General features: G+C 54.0%; 1 protein-coding gene across 8 annotated transcripts in view; it reads right to left on the bottom strand.

Annotated features, from left to right (window-relative positions):
• LARGE2 (LARGE xylosyl- and glucuronyltransferase 2) overlaps positions 1–16,393 on the bottom strand; it is a 72,524-nt gene that overhangs the window by 26,470 nt on the left and 29,661 nt on the right. For 4 of the 8 annotated variants that reach the window (XM_037900127.2, XM_043549974.1, XM_043549973.1 and 1 more), the window contains 14 exons: positions 15,157–15,337; positions 13,529–13,800; positions 12,688–12,770; positions 11,992–12,115; positions 9,886–10,057; positions 9,526–9,630; positions 8,372–8,484; positions 7,816–7,941; positions 7,427–7,582; positions 7,030–7,193; positions 5,620–5,898; positions 4,920–5,066; positions 4,399–4,594; positions 2,253–4,187 (listed from right to left, as the gene is read on the bottom strand). In XM_037900127.2, the coding sequence (XP_037756055.2) occupies positions 3,990–4,187; positions 4,399–4,594; positions 4,920–5,066; positions 5,620–5,898; positions 7,030–7,193; positions 7,427–7,582; positions 7,816–7,941; positions 8,372–8,484; positions 9,526–9,630; positions 9,886–10,057; positions 11,992–12,115; positions 12,688–12,770; positions 13,529–13,800; positions 15,157–15,256 (2,235 nt within the window). In that variant the 5' untranslated portion in view covers positions 15,257–15,337 and the 3' untranslated portion in view covers positions 2,253–3,989. Of the gene's footprint in view, positions 1–2,252; positions 4,188–4,398; positions 4,595–4,919; positions 5,067–5,619; positions 5,899–7,029; positions 7,194–7,426; positions 7,583–7,815; positions 7,942–8,371; positions 8,485–9,525; positions 9,631–9,885; positions 10,058–11,991; positions 12,116–12,687; positions 12,771–13,528; positions 13,801–15,156; positions 15,338–16,393 lie in introns of those variants that run through there. The other 4 variants (XM_043549976.1, XM_037900126.2, XM_043549975.1 and 1 more) reach the window with 2 other exon arrangements.

Below are 16,393 nucleotides of genomic sequence, written 5' to 3'. Positions count from 1 at the left end.
ATCCAGATACCATCCAACCTCTCCTCACCTCTGTCTCATTTGTCATTCGTGCCAGACAACCCCAACATCTCTTGTGGTCCCTCCCATCCCTAAGAATCCCATATCATTGCAGGCCTTGGTGTAAAATACCCTTTTTTGAATGGTACCACTTTGTTTTCACAGAATTGCATAATGAGAATAATACTGACTCGTGAGCTGGTTTGTTTTTTTTAAATATCTCTATTTTTTTTAGCCTGATGCTAATAGTGAATTGCAGTCTCTTTGCTGCCTTCTCTCTGTAGCCTTCAAGTCCCTTGTGGTTTCAGTTTTGGTACAACTGTGTTTAGATTTTAGCAAATTAAAGTGAGGGGAGGGAGGGGGAGAGGGATACAGAGCATCTGATCAATTTGTATTTATTTATTTTAACATTTTACTAAATAAAACACAATAAAATCACTTGTCTCTGTAGCCATGTTTACCAGGTGAGGGAAGCATTTCCCATCACTACATGGGGCACCTGGGCCTGGAAGAGCTTTCTCCTGTAAGAGCTCATGAGAAAGTGATACAGAGCCCAGAACTAATCTCAGTCTACTGGGAGCTCAGGCTTCATTTCCATCAGTGGGTGAATATGTTCAGGTAGGGGTTGAAAGCGTAGCTTTGTCAAACAGCTATACTTTCCACAAGGCAAAAGGGCCACTAGCCTATGCAGCCAGATCTCATTTCTGCTTTCACTAGCTCCCCCTTATGCACCAAAGCTGCAGTTTTGTTCATTGTTTGTGTTCAGGGGTGAGAACAAAGCAGGGCCATAACTCCTGATGCTTCGATGTTGCAGGATGTTCACCACACACGTCAGTGGTTCCGTGAAGATCACAAACCCAGAAGGAGCACTAGGAACTCAGACTGGACCCAATTTTACTTTGGGTCAGTGGCTCTTAAGTCTTTTTTCAATGTATGGGCCACAGGGTATGGTTTGGCTTGACTAAGGCCAGGTCTATACTAGAAAAGATTTCCTGGTACAGCTGTAGTGGCAAACCCTCTTAACATAGACACAGCTTATATTGGCAAAAAAGTGTTTTTGGCAGTATAGTTTATTCACCTCCCCAAACAAAATAAGCTATCACTTTTAAGCCAGGATAGAACTGCATCTTGACTAGGGCTTTTGGGGCTAGAGAAGTGTCACCAAAATGCTCCCACCTGTAGCAGGCCTTTACACTAGCAAAAATTTCTAGTCTAGACCTGACCTAAGAAAATTGATCAAGTATAGGCAGGCTTAACTAACCAGCACTAGCTCAACCTGACCTAACATCACTATTTCTCCTAGCACAGATGCTAGGTAACAACATTAGCTTGATTTTAGTTAAGCTCTAGTCTAGGCACATGCTGCTATGGGCAGGTGGTTACTGCTGGTCTTATCTTTTGTTGTGAAGATGGCAGGAAGAAGGAACCCTTGTTAATAGTACAGGAAAAGCTTCCCAGCCAATTCACAAATAGGCTCAAAGTGTGGGTTTGGTCTGATGTAACTGTACAAATGGGCCTCTCTTACCCTTCAGAGCGCTCTCTGAATGTCTCAGCTGCTACCTCTAGGGACTAACATTGGCCTTAGTGCTGTTAGCCCCATAGCACCAGCTCAGCACAGAGCTGCACTCCATTCCCTCTTGTGCACCAGCAATAGAACTGGATACTAGGTTCTGAGTGGTTGCACTTGTGGAAGGCAACAGGGCTGCAGACGTGACACTGAGGGTAGAATTTGCCCTGTAGCATGTTTGTTAAAGGGAATGACTTGTGAGATAGAAAGAGCCTAGCTTGCCTGTTAGAGCTGGGTAGGGGCCCACTGGCAGAGAAAACAATACATCTTTTTATCTGTTTGACCTTAAGTTAGCAAGTGCCAACCCCCATGGAATCCTGCAATGCCCTTTGTCCAGTCACTTTTTGCGAGCATAACTGCAGCCACCCACTGCCACAACAGTTTGGTAGACAATGGCCTGATCTTCCTGGTGTCAGTAAATACCAGAGGGTCCAGTTCTGGGTAGGGGATGAGTTCTCTCTTGCTTGGTGGAGCTGACATTTCTACATCATCTTGTCACTGCCGCCCCCCACTCTGTACACACTGTAGTTGCCATCCCTTCACAACCTTGTGACACAGTATCAGCTCCACACACAACCCTTGCTCCTGGGGAAGTGAACTTGCCCTAATTTCCTACCTGCCTATAAGCCCTGCCCCACCCCCAGCATCAGACAGAATGTGACAAAATAACCACATGGCTCTCCAAGGATTTGAAAAAGAATTTTAAAAAAGCTTTAATTAAAAAATAGAGGAGACACTTGTGCCCTTTCCATACAAAGAGTGTAGAACAGTGGCCCCGGGCCTGCCCCACCCTGGCCGGAATGTTTTGCTCCCAGCACAGTAGCGGCTCTGATTACCAGGAAGCGAAGAGCAGAGAGTCCAGCACTGACAGTCCTGAAGATACTTCAGAACCATCAGCAAGGAAGAGAGAGGCTAAAAACCCCAGGCCCTCCTAATCATTTATACCCTGTGAGAAATCATCTTAAATAACTTAAATAGAGAGTGAGGAAAGCAACTGTGCCTCCATGCTCCAGTGTGTGACGACTGTGGAACAGCGCCTGGCCAAAGCTGCTCCCAGCACAGGTCTCTGCCCATAGCACCCAGCTACAATGTCAACCATGTCCCTGATTGTCAATGTCAATATTACTGAGATTCAGGATCTTTCCCTCTGAGACTTGGAAGTGACCCCTAGAGAGGTTTCTCTAAGCAGGTGGTGGCCTACCAGGGGACAGTGTTACCTACTGCCAGAGCGGCAGGGACTGGATGGTTTTATCATAACAGGCACCATGATTTGGCAATAGATCCAATAGTGGCTCAGCTCCAAGGCACAGACCAGAACCAAACATGCTGTGGGCCCCAGACCTGCAGCACCAACCCTCATTAGCCATGTGCGGGAGAATCCAGGGATGCGACACCAAGGGGCAGCAGCCTGAGATTCTGCCCAGACTGCGTGGGGAAGAGGGACAGGACTTCCCATCCTCTGTGGGAAGATGGCCATGAAGATTAGTGGTATAGGCTGGCCAGAGGCAGTACCTATGCAGGGATCCTAGCTGGCAGGTGTTTTTGTGTACAGACCCTCAGCCAGCAAAAGATGGGCACACTTGTGCACATACAACCACCTGCAAACAAGCAGGAAGGGTCACAGAGCCTCAGCTCCAGCCTGAGCCCTAACGTCTACACTGCAGTTTTATAGCCCTGCACACTGCTCCAGCTGCCACAGGTCACCTGTTTTCACAGCAGTGTAGGCATACCCTAAGAGACCAATTCTGTAAGCCACTTTCCCCTTGGGGAAACATGGGGGTGCTTCAGCTCCCTCTAGGCACAGGAAAGGAGGAAACAGAAAGAAAGAGGTTCATCAGAAGAAATTAAGAACTAAAGTTCAGCCTGTCTTGCAGGGCTAAGCTACACCGACAGTGGTAACTGTGCAGGGCCCCGAAGGAGGCAAAGCACAGAGGGTGCAAATGGGAGGACCTGATGAAACCAAGCAAGGGAGCATCTTGCAGAATGTCAGGTAAAGCTTTCTAGCAAGGACACTAGTGAGGCTGGGAAACAAGTGCCCCAGGGGACTGCATGGGAGCCTCATCACTGGTGTCATTCACATTTTGGCCAAACCTCTGGAAAATGAACGATAGGTGCCTCCCACCCCAGCCCTTGAAGTGGGAAATAGGCTCCAGGTAGCCCACTTGCTGGGAGATTAGCAATGTTGGCCTGTCTCTGGGTGAGGCTTTCAGTTTTCTGTGAGGAAACCCTCAGCCACTCAGGAGCAGTTTAAGAACTAAAAGCCCCTTTCTCTTGACTCTTTCCATTCCATCCCTAGTGGGAGCTACTGTTCCTGTGCTGGGGAAACAGTGCTGCAGGTTTGATCCCTTTCAGGCAGTGAGCCACGTAGGAAGGAAGTGGTCTGTCCCCTTCCCCCTCCAGCCCACTGCCACGCTGTCCCTCAGCATCACAGGCTCCTCTCGGCAGTGAGGTATTTGAGTGCGGCAGCGCCATACCTACGCGACAGGTCCTGGTGGAACTCCTCCCGCAGTGTCTGCAGGCAGCCCCGGTAGCCAGCGCTCAAGCGGAACTTGGAGATGTCAAAGCTGGGGGCGTGAGGCATGTGGATCATGAAGGCATTGGGCAGGACCAGCAGCTCGTACTCCTGGAAAGAAGCAGGTGGTCAGCAAGCAGGCACAAAGCAGGGCTCTGCCCACACCCATGGGGGCCAGATCACCTACTCAGGGGCAGCAAAGCTTAGTCCAAAGGAAGCCTTGTGCTGGGAGAAACCCAGAAGGCACTTGCCAAGGCAGCAGTATGGGGTCCCTAGGGACAAAGAGTCTGGGTCCAGGAAATTCCACTGGCTCCTCACTCACCTGGGCATCAAGCTCCATGATATGGGACACCTTGTTCCAACCAAAGCCCACGAATCTCTGGTCATACTGGGGGCAGTCACGCCTCACTACAACGTAAGGCTCAAAGTCCGGCTGCCACTCCACACGGTACGGCACCGTGGCTGTCCGCCACTTGGCATAGTCAGTTGGGGCATGGCCCTTTGGCCACACATGGTACCTTCAGAGAGAGACAGAAATGAGGCACCAGATAGATGTGACACACCGAGGCCCCTCAGGTCCCAGAGACAAACTGCAAAGGGAGGCCAGTGGTGCAGTGAACCCTGGGGCTACAGGGAGACGCAGACTCCTCTCATTACCTATAGGGCAGCAGCTTCAGAACACAGATCCAGACACAGGCACAGACTGAGGGGGTGGGGGACGACACGAGAGGTGCTTGGGTCTGGGCTGCACCACAGCCCCTAGGAATGGGGTGGGACCAGAGAGCCTCCTGCTGCCTGTGGTCTGGGCCCTGCGGGGTGGAGGAGAGCAGCTCCAGCACCTACCTGAAGGTGTAGAGGGAGCCCATGTCCAGCATGGAGAGCAGCTCTGCTTTGGACTTGGGGAAGGTAAGACGGTAGTGCAGAGTCTCAAACGCTGGCACGATGAGCGCTGCCTTCCGCTGGGGCAGCTCCAGCTGCCGGATGGAGTTCCTGCAGCAGGGTAGGGGAGAGCGTGAGGCCTCGCTAGGACGTGTGGAGCCAGCAAGAGGTGACTGCAATGCATACCACTGGTCACCCAGTAGGAGCTAGAAGCCCTACACACAGCTGTGTTCCTGGGCCCCCTTAGCAGACGCTGGAAGGGCATCGGCAGGCTCTAGAGGATCCTGTCTTTTCTAAGTGTGAGGTTGGTGGCAGGAGAGTCTAAAGGCCCTTGGAATCCACCATGCAGGGAAAGGATGCAGCACCCCCACCCACCAGTGGTACAGAAGGGGCATCTCCTTCCCCAGCCAAGGGTTCTCTCCCCCATGTGGTAGCAGGACCCTCCCAGAGGACTCGAGCCCAGCCTGTGCCTACAGAATGAGAAACTTCCTGACAGCGAGAGCTCCCAAGCTGGGGAAACACCTCCCGAGGGAAGGGCTGGGAGCCCCATTGTTTGGGACACAATTGAACTAGACTGAACCTTAGGTGACAACCTGGAAGGAACCAGCCCACCGAGGCCCCTGGGGGTGAACGACTAGCTTGGGCTGGATGGAGAGGGCCACACCTGAGGTAATCGTAGAGCCCATACATGGGCAGGAAGTCGATGTCCGTCAGAAAGACATAGGGTGTCTGTGCATTGGTCAGCGCAACGTTGCGCAGTAGGTTGACAGGGTAGAACTGCCCCTCCTTGTACACAATGTGGTAGGCGACGTTCCTGCGGTTGCTCAACACCTCCGAGCCCTGGGCATAGCGCAGGAACTGCTGGGCCTCTGCGTCCGACATGTACAGCGCCAGGCTGATGGGGCCTGCCCAGTGTTTGCAGATTGCCTCCAGCATCTGTAACCTGTAAGCCGAAAGGAACCGGCATGAGACTGGCCGTGCCAGACCCCGACACATGGAGAGAGCTCCAGATAACTGAGCAGGCAGGAAACAGCAGTGGACACAGCCAAGCAGAAGAGACTGAGCAAGCCTGCCACTCTGCAGTGCTGATGCCACTCAATCTTGCCCTACTGCCATTGCCCCCCGCTTTTTTCCTCCCCTCCACAAGCTACCACAGAATGTAACGTCCAAGGCCCTGCCACATACTCCACAGCAAACAACTTGGATTCTATAGCAAGTTCCTTACATTCTGTGGCCTTTGCTGGAAATGCTGTGGCATCTCCAGACGTGTTCCACAGTGCAGGTTTTTATTTAATTAAGCATGAAAATGACTCATCGCATCAGTGCGGCAGTCCCTTGTGGTGGTGGTTTTAATATTGAATTCAATTTATTTTACTCTGTCCACCTTTTTGGTTTTGACATACCACAGATGTGTGTGTTAGCATGTAACTGCACTATAGAAATTAGGGGAGTTGGAGAGTTAAACAGCTATCTATAGGGCTTTTGGCATGTTGGGAGGGAGTCTGGAATTGTGGGATAAGCACATTCACTGCCTATTTCTGCTACTGTGGTCATCAATTGACTAATTAACTCTGTTAACCCTGGTAATTTCATGTTTAGATTTCACAGTTAACACCCCACTAAGATGAAGGAGTAGTTCATACCTCTTGCAGCTGGTGTTTCAGGCTCTCTGCAAACTCAGGCAGATGCTGCTGCATCAGGAACACTAGGTTCATGGCTACAAGGTTCTCTTTGCAGCCGTGAGGGCTAGAAACATTTTTTTTAAAATATAAGGTTCAAGTCCTGGGTCATGATTCTGTGGTGAAGACTGATTTTGCAATCCCAGAATCAAAATACAAACATTTCATTTGTGGCAAGACTCCCATTTCAGCCCCAGTCTCTACAGGGAGAGTGCCCTGCACCCCCTGACAGAAGTAATGTTTCTATTAGTGCAGATCTAACCTTGGGTCAGTTTGACAGCATCTGTCTGCGTACAAAAGTTCCAGGGCTGATGAACTTGCTTACAGAGCCCACAGCTCCTCAGTCCTCAGCAGTGGGAGCCGCCCCTCCTTCCATCCCAGCCCCTTCCAGGTACCTGTCCATGGAGAGCTGGGCCACCAGGGTGACATCAGCAGGGTCAGGTGAGGCCAGGACCTCATACTGCAGGAAGAACAGGTGGATGCGGTGCAGCATAAGGTGCTGCCGGCGGAAATCATAGCAGGGGTCATCCTCATCGAGGTCCTCCAGGGCTTGCTGCAGCTAGAACATAAGAGTGAAGTGGGGCAGGAGCCAGACTGGTGCTAGAAAACACCCAGGGGCGGGGTGAGGCAGGAGCAGGCAGGTGCTGCAGCTAGAACACATGGGATGCTTTCACCTAGACTGGACAGAGCCCTCACAGAGTCCCAGGAGATGGCATGGATGGAATGTCCCATTCCCACACGTTAAGGACAGGTGAGGATCAGGGGTGGGGCTAGCCACCAGCAAGGGCTCACTTGGTTTCTGGGTGGGCTTGGCAGGCTGGCACAACCAAAGAGCTCCCTGCGCAGCAGGTTCCCATCGTACTCTAGGAAGGTCAGGTAGAGGTTCCGGAAGAACTCCACATGCTTGTTCTTCACCCGCAGCTTCTTGGGCGAGTTCCAGTGGATCACCTGAAAAAGATGGGCTGGAGCATCAGGGACACAGTATTCCCCCACCCCTTAGGCTCTACCACCACCCATCCACCAGGCCTGGGGTGCAAGCTGCACCACAGGACCCAACACCCCATCCTCCAGGCCAGGAGGGTTCAGTGCCTGCAGCTGTGGAGATGTGAGGCTCCTGGGCCCAGTGCAGCTCCTCCTGGGAATGGGGGGGAAAGGCCCAAGCCAGGGGCCGGGAGACCCACCTTAAGATCAGAGACCTCTGAGTAACACTGCTCTGAGAGGGTATGGTCGGACAGCTGCACGTTCCAGAAGCAGGGGAGCTTGTACACCAGCACTGGGCTCTGCTTAATCACTGCATTAAAGATGTCCTGGAAGAGATGGTGAGCACATGGAGAACTGGACACCTCTGGAGGACCTTCCCCTTCCCCCAAGAGTTGGAGGGGAAACCCTGAGGGGACAAGAGAGGTCAGACTAGGGATCTCTGTATCATCCATATCATACAACCACCCTACAAGTGGGCACGGTAACCAGACCCTGCTCAGGAGGTGTCCAGGACTGAAATGCAAGGAATGCCACAGGTCAGGACCAAGACTGAGCTGATGGAGTGGAAGGTTACAGATCTCAAGCATGGGTCCCAGGGTACCCACTCACAGCCAGTGTTGTCTGTAGTGTTAGCAGCATCCCATGGCCCCAGCATTTACTCCCCCACCTGCAGCTTCCTACATCTATAGTTTGCCCAAGAGTAGGAACCGGGGTCAAAGAAGAGCCTGCAGGCTGGGGCTCAGCTTGGCTCCATACCTGATCTGCCAGCGAGGTAGACAGCATGCTCATGAGCTCCTGCTCCGCCATCAGCCGCCACATCTGCTCCCAGCCAATCCGGCGCAGGCGCTCCAGCAGCAGCAGGATCACCCCTGGGAAGCGGGGAAAGAGAGGTCATAGGTGTCCCCACATCACACAGGTACCAGCCAGCCCAGCACTGTGTTTGATGCAGTCGATCCAGCCTTATGCCACCCCTGAGCTCAGCTCCAGCCAGTCCCTTCTGGAGCATACTAGGTCAATGGTCTGGGATGCCATCCCCATAGCAAGTTCTCTAACAGCAAGGCCCTCTGCTGGGTGTCCCAGCCAGGGACTGGATTCTAGGCTTGCTGGCTAGCCTGGACATGGCATCCCTGTGTCCCACACCCCTCTCAACAACAGTGTCTACTGCTGGAGGAGGCCTGGGAACTCACCTCTGATAGGATTCCCAGAGTACAGAGAGTGTGGGCGGGGGCTCACCCCACAAGCTTTCTGATTGGCCTGGGCAGCTCTGTCACTCACACTCACTAAAGGAAGGGCTTAGGGAAGCAGTCACCTCCGGGGGGTGCCACTGAGTGACCCTAAGAAACCACCCTTGGGGAAGCAGCAGAGTGCAGTACCTCACTGGCAGCCAAGGAGCAAGGCTGGCGCATATGGCTCTAGTTCAGACTCGAGAGACACATTGAGTGAGTTTAGAGGGTCTCAGTGCAGCTCCCTGGGACCACTTATTCCTATTATAAAATCAAAGAGTGGCAGACTGTAAGAGAGCCTCTGCGCTGGAACAGCAGGAAATGGTGGCCAGTCACGACTGAGAGGCACAGGCAGAGCCACTGGGGAGACCTGCCATCAGCCTCTTGTGGCCAAGGCCACGCACAGTTCAATTCCCAGTGGATTTGCTGGCAGGACCTGAGCTGACAGTTTGCTCCCCAAGTCACAGAGGACAGCAGCAGCTTTTCTCTGGGACAGGATGGGAGTCACAGCAACAGCTCCTCACTACCAGCAACACTAACAGGAATGAGCAGAAGGAGGCGCTTCCTCATCCCAGCCCTGTCCCCCCAGATATTCTGGCGGCCTTGCCCTGCACCAACCTCACCACTGACAGAGACAGGATAAACCCCTGCCCAACAGGAGCTGACCTGTGCATGCTCTGGGCTCACCTGTGTTGAAGCCACGTCCAAGCGCTGGCCATGGCTTATGGTTCTTCCAGAGGTTTCCCAGGTACCAGTCACTCTGGTTCTCCACCAGCCCAATCACCTGCTTGTCTGGAAAGCGAGACAGATCCACCTCACCAGAGGAGTATGTGCCCACCACAAATTCATGCCCCCTCCTCCCCCGCCGCCCACAAGTGGCTGATAAGGACAGACAGGGAGAGCCAAGCAGAACAGACTCCTAAACTCCACCCAGTGCCAAGGGGTCGCAGGTTTTCGGGGAGCCAAGGCAGTGGGCCTGGCTTCTCTCTCAGAGGTACAGCTACTCAACTGGTCCCAAGGCTCCTCCTCTCCACAACTCCCCCTCACCGGAGAACTTCCCGAAGATAGCCCACAGCTCAGCGATGTCGGTGGCAAAGGTGATGTCTGTGTCCAGGACAATGACCTTGGAGAGGTTGGAGGGCAGCGCCTTAGTGAGCGTCAGCTTCATCAGCCCGTAAATCCCGGAGTAATGCTTGTTGGGAATCCACGACACCTCTGCCTGCAACAGGGAGGGAAGAAGCCCTCAGGGCCAGGATATAGCCATTCTCAAATCTCCCCGGGGACACACAGCACCCAGTCTGTACCACAAATCCAACACTTCCCCCGGAAACAGAGGTGTAAAATGGCATGGCTCTTCCCCAAATCCAACCCCCACTGCCCCAGAGGCTAACCAAGCAGCACAACTGTGCTACAGAGCTTCAAAGCCCTCGGGGGCTAATGAGGAGGCATGAGTGAGTCCTAGCAAGGCAAGGAGACTGCATTCCACGTGTGGGTGGGAGGCACACTCCCTGGATCTCAGGGGATAGAACACAGGGGGATTTTACTGATGCACTGTACAATATTCCAGCTGTTCAGGCCTCCGCACAGGGCCTGTTCCACAGATTACATCCACTATGGCAGCTGCCACCAGGGGGCGCACAGATTCCAAGCTTAGTGCTAAAGTATTTTCCATTTGAAGTGTTTAAGGCAGATGGGAATCAGAGACTTCCACAGATCTTGTCCTCACCCCTACCACCCACTCACTCAATGTCTCCACAGGCAGCAAAGATGGAAAAGGCCCAGGAGAGCAGCCAGTCACTCTCTCAGGGCCCACAAAGGACTGACCCCTACAGCCCATTCTCCAGTCTGTTCCAGTTAGTGATCAACATCTGAGCAATGGGCTCCTCCCCCCAGCGAGTGTCTCCATCCTGAGACTCAGCCAAGATTTCTTCTGCCCCGCCCCACACTGCACCCTATGTATCAGCCTGAAAAATCTCCCCCTCCCCGACTTGGGGTTTACACATCCAGATATCCCCAGCCACCACATTCTCCCTCCCCTCCTTACAGTCACTAGCCAAGTTGGACGGATGCCATTCTTTAATGGCTCCCCACAACCCCATTCATTCTTTTTGCCCTTCCCTGTACTCCCTCCAGTCTGTGTGTCTGCTCTGGGCCCCTCAGGACCAATGTCACCTGCTGAGTGTCTCCTCCCTGCTCCACGAGGAGAGACCCCAGGGACTGAGGTACCCAGAGCCTTACAAAGAGCAGCTATCCCCTCCCGGCTTTGGGACACAAGCTCTCAAGTACACAGCCCCCAGATACAGTGGCCTTTGTGCAGCTCTGTCCCATCACAGCCCCACTCTCCCCAGGCTCTCCCAGCCCCTCTCATCGAGGATCTGGGTTTCCCCTGATGTATTAGCAGTGTTTCCTGAGGCTGAGTCTCACTTGACTCCTGCCCATGTGCCTGTTCTCTTTTGGGCCCTTTGGGATATTTCTCTGTGCTGTCCACAGTTCCTCCCTGTTCCCCATCATCTGGGCATGACTTGTACAGCTGCTCCCAGATTTTGTGACCAGACTGAACTCTGATGCCTAGAACTCTGATCTGATGCCCTATAGCATGCCCCGTTGCTTCTGTGGATGGTTTTGACTCTGGCTGTTTCATATCCAAGCCAATGAGTCCCATCTTGCTTTGGTGGGGCCCTCTCTAGGTGAGAGTGCATGGCCCAGTTACACCTGGCTCTCTGAGGAGGCTGCCAACCAGGGGACCAGTTAGCGTCACCTGGGCTAGTGGTTGTGTCATTTTGATATGCGCTTGCTAGGAATGGGTCTGAGACTCGCCAGCTCCTTCATACAGGAGCCACCTAGGAACTCGCAGAAGGGAGCAGCTTTCAGCTACTGCAGACCAGAGCCAAAGTGGAGGAGAAAGGCCCCTTCACAACTCCCAAGCCAACCAAGTGCCCCCTTATCAGTCAAATGGTAACAGACACCAGGAGGAGAGCAGATGAGAGAGGGGCCAGCAGCAAGAGAGTTAATAGTCTAGCGAACTCTCCTCACCACCACCCCTGCCTCCCTGAGTGGCTGATCACTTCACTGGAAAACCGAGACTGGAAACAGAAGCCGAGAAAGTGGGGGGAAGAGGGACAGTGAGGGGAGAAGGGGATCTGGGGCTCCTGCCTTCAAATCGTCTGCGTTGTAGAAGCTAACGTAGACAGAGGGCACTATCCAGGACTGGAAGAGAGTCTGCAGGATCTGTTGAGCCACCGAGTCCGTGATGAGGTGGAAATGGAGAGGGTTCTTCCTGCCAGGAGGAAACACAAGCAGCTGTCAGAGATCCTTCCTGAGCCACTGAGCCCAGGACAGCTTCCTCCACCACCAAAGCGGGTGGCATCTGGGAGAAGTTGCCCCATCCTGAGCCAGGGTCCACCTGGAACAGACCCATCCACACCCCCCAGCAGATGACAGGTGGGACCCAGACAGCCTTCACCACCCCGCACCTCACTCAATCCCTACCCAGACAGCACAGCCCCTTCACATGGGACCCTCAAACACTGGTCACAGTAACACAGGATCCTGGGAGTTGTGACTGGTTAAGAGGGACAGGAAGAGGGACAGGTTAAGTTCTCCACCACCACCACAGCCTGGGCTTCCCAGCTGCACACCTCCCCTTCCCACACTGCCCTATGTCTCGGGAGCCAAGCTGCAGGAGTGGTTCATATCTGATCCCCATTTTACCTGAACCCCCAAAGCAAATGGGTCCGAAATGGAGATGGAAGCCCACCAGCCCCTGAAGACAGGGTAAGTGCTGTGTAAGAACCTCTATAAATTAGCATAGCATAGCAGAGGCTCCCCCCACACTGCTGTCTGGGTTACCTGTGGAAGAGGATGGATTTCACCAGAGTGACCACGTCTCGGCTCGCATTGTGACCAGCACACACAATCGCTACGTGCAGGAGCTGCCCAGAGACAGAAGGCACCATCAGCCCTGCCCAAAACAGCACCCCTGGGGCAAGGGTTGTCCAGCATGCAGCAGCCTCTGGGTCAGTAACACTTCGTAGTATCATTCCCCACCCCAAGATCTTGGCACTGATTAGAGTCCTCTCCTCCCAAGGCAGATGGCGATAGCTGCTGCACAACGTTCTGGTCAGGCAGTCCTACCTGCCCATCTCACCTCACATAGCATATCTCATACAAAAACAGCCTCAGCAACCCAGCCCCCTAGGGACACAGGTCAGGGTCATTACCCACAGGTGATAGGTGGGTAAACTGAGGCAGAGAGCGAGGAAGGACTTGCCCCAGATCACACAACAGGTCAGTGGCAGAGCTGGGAAGAGAACCCAGGAGTCCTGGTGCTGCCTCACCACCTGTATGCTCACACACTTTGAGGCACTGAGGAGGGGCACTAACATCTCTCAGTGGGAGGTAAGAAGGGGTCATTCTTTTGGCTGTCAGCATCACACTCTTAACTGCAAATAAAATGCCCACGTATTTGAGGCATGAACAAAGCAGACACCAAGGGGGAGGCCCTGGCATGGCCAGTGCAACTGGGCAGCTATACAGAGGCGGTTGAATCTAGGGACTCGCTGCTAGGCCAGGCCATCACCCTAGGCCATGGGGACCCTCAGCACCCGGTGTCATTGGCCATATGTGCAGGCCCCTCAGGGTGCCTGCCCTCCCCAAGGACAGCGCCATGAAGCCAGCTACAGTCCCTCACCTCACACTTCTGCACCATCTGCTGCTTGGGGCAGCCTGTGCGGTTGCTCCTGTCATCCCCTGGGGCGTCCCCATCCTCAAAGGAGGCTGCCCACTGCTGGCTGCCATCACTCCCCTCCACAGCCCCAGCTTGCGTCCGAGACTGGCTGAGCTGCAGGCGCAGTTGCAGGTTTTCCTCTTCCACCTTGCGCACCTGAGATGCCAAGGCCTCTCGCTCCAGGTCCTGGCTCGGCCGGTCCCCAAGGCAAGGAGATAATAGGAGGGAACGGCCATCTGTGGAGAGAGAGCCCCCCAAATCACTGTGAGTTCACACCCCGGGACATGGTAGGAGTCACGGGTGGGACAGCACCCCATGCACTGCCCCCTGACCATGGAAAGGGGGAGGGAGAAGAGATAACAGTTGGCCATGTATGGGGAGAGAGCACCCTAAAGTCACAGTGAGTGTAGGGCATGGGGAGGGAGGGGGATAACATGGGAGTGGCACTGGTGGCTGGGGACAGCCATTTGTGAAGAAAGAATGCCCCAAATCCCCACAGAGGCATGTGCATAGCTGCCTTCCTCTAGGCTCCAGACACCTGTCTCCCACCTAAGCCCTTACTATTCACAAACCAGGCACTGGGCCACCTGCGTCACATGCACAGCCCAATCCAGTGGAGGCTCAGAGGCTGCCTAACTCCAGTCAACAGCTTGCGTGGGGTGGGCAATATTCTGATGTGCGTCTCCCTCAATCTCTGCTATTGAAGTTATTCCACTTCAGTTAAACATTAATTGGGCCAGAGAGAGTGAGAATCACTTTATCTCTCACTGGTTAGAGCATTCAGCCGAGAAGTGGCAGATCCCTGTCCAAATCCCTTCTCCTCTTCAGGCAGAGCGGGGTTTTGAACCAGGGGTCTCCCACACTCCAGATGAGCACCCAACCAGGTTATGAGGGAGCGCCTCCTCCACTCCCTCCCCCTCGCTGTTTTAAGTGGAATTAGGTAGCCTCTGAGCAGGCCTATCAGATCTGGCCCCACACACCAGTGAGGCGCAGGAGCACCTATCTTCCCCCGGTTTGGATCGCTAGCTGAGATAGGACCTCCCCGCAGCCCACAGAGATAAGAGCCTGGGCTGGGAGGTTGGAGCTTAGTGCACCGCTCTCATCAGCATCTCCCACTGATTAGCTGCGGTGGCTCCCAGCCTAGCATACTGGCTTTTGTGGATCCCATTGCGAGGCACCCAGCTCTCCCCAGTCCTTGCATAGGGAGCCTAGGCGCCTAGCCCAGGCTTTGTAGATCACAGTGTTGTTCCTGTGATTTTCTACAAATCTAGAAGTTAAGCACCTGTGATGCTCAGCCTTGCAACCTTTTTGGATCCCAGCCCCCATGTTCATCTCTAAGCCCCTCTCCTAGCTACATCTCCACCCATAATGCTTTATATACAGTAATGTACTTGTCCGCAAGCCCCCCCAGAGACAGGGCAGGGGCATCACCCCATGTTACAGCAGATGAGGAAATTGAGGCAGAGGGACTGGGCCCACAACGAGTTAGTGGCAGAACCAGAAGAAGCCAAGAACCCTGGCTGGCAGCTGTGTGCTGTCGCTCATTCCCCTGTCCTGGGCAGTACCTCAACCCAGAGCCAGGCCACACTCACATTCTGAACTGCCCACAAAGACACAGAGCCACGAGAGAAGGATCACCAGTGTTACAGTGGCGAGCAGCAGCTTCAGCTTTCCACGCCAGGAGCGCAGCATGGTGGGCAGGCAGGGCGAGGGCTGGAAGCAGTGAGGATCACGTGGGCAGGTTCAGCCTAGCTGGCCCCAGCATCCTAGAGCCTGCAACGGAGGAGAAGCACATGGAAGTGACACAGCCAAGGCACAAGCCTGCAGGGCTCTGCCCAACTCAGTCCAACATCTGAGCACAGAGGATGGCACTAGCTCAGAGTCTCTGGATGAAGCAGTTGTGTAACCACGATGGCAGCTCAGCTCCAGCAGAGCTCTCCCAGGCATGCTGAGAGGGCACCCTTTGCCCCACTCAGGGATTACTGTGAAGCTGACTTGGGGAGTCTGGAGACGCTGCCTCCTGTACCCACTGATGAAGGCTCCAGCATTGCTGGCTTTACCCCTTGTTACTGTTCAATGCAGCACCCTGCCTGGTCCCTGATTATTATTAGACTGTGGCTGTCACTGCAGGAGCTGAATGAGTACCAATTACTAAGCAGATTGTTGACAGCTTTGGGGTAGCATCTTTGGGTCTCTGACCTAGCTAAGGAGAAGCCAGCCTGCAGACCACATCCAGCTCCAGCTCCCAGCACCCCATGAATGCACCTCAACAAATTTTCAACCTCTCAGCGCCCAAGCAGTTCATCAGGATCATCAGCCCCATGGCACACAGCGGGGAAGGCACTCACAGGGGAAGGCACAGGCAGTGAGTTGCTGGCCGAGTTGAGATCTGACTCCTGACCCGGTGCCCTCTTCTAATCACTAGGCTATGCTCCCTCCTCTTCCTCAGGCTGCTCAGCACTCTGATGGCAATTCAAAGCAGAGGACCCTCCCCTGGAAATACTCTGCCACACGCTCCCACGAGTTTGACCTGTGGGCCCCCAGCTAGGATGAACCGCTCCAACAGGGCACAGGGAGAGGGATCTCAGACCCCCAGGCCAACTTAGAGATTGACAGGTAACATTCCACAGCTTGAAATCCCTCCAGACACAGAATGGCCCAGTGTCCATGCTGTGCTGGAGAGGCCTCCAGGGACCCTCCAGGAAACAAGGAGGAGCCCCGAAACTCTGGAGAGAAGCTGTCAGTGGGCATGTGCAGAGCAGGCTGGTCCCAACACCTGGCATCAGAATTCCAGGGACCCAAGCTGGGAGTCTGCCAGGGAAGAGGGGG

Source organism: Chelonia mydas, chromosome 6 (assembly GCF_015237465.2).
Source record: "Chelonia mydas isolate rCheMyd1 chromosome 6, rCheMyd1.pri.v2, whole genome shotgun sequence".
NCBI classification, from domain to species: Eukaryota; Metazoa; Chordata; order Testudines; family Cheloniidae; genus Chelonia; species Chelonia mydas.
The sequence above is the reverse complement of the archived record's forward strand: the minus strand, read 5'-3'. Positions and strand labels throughout refer to the sequence as shown.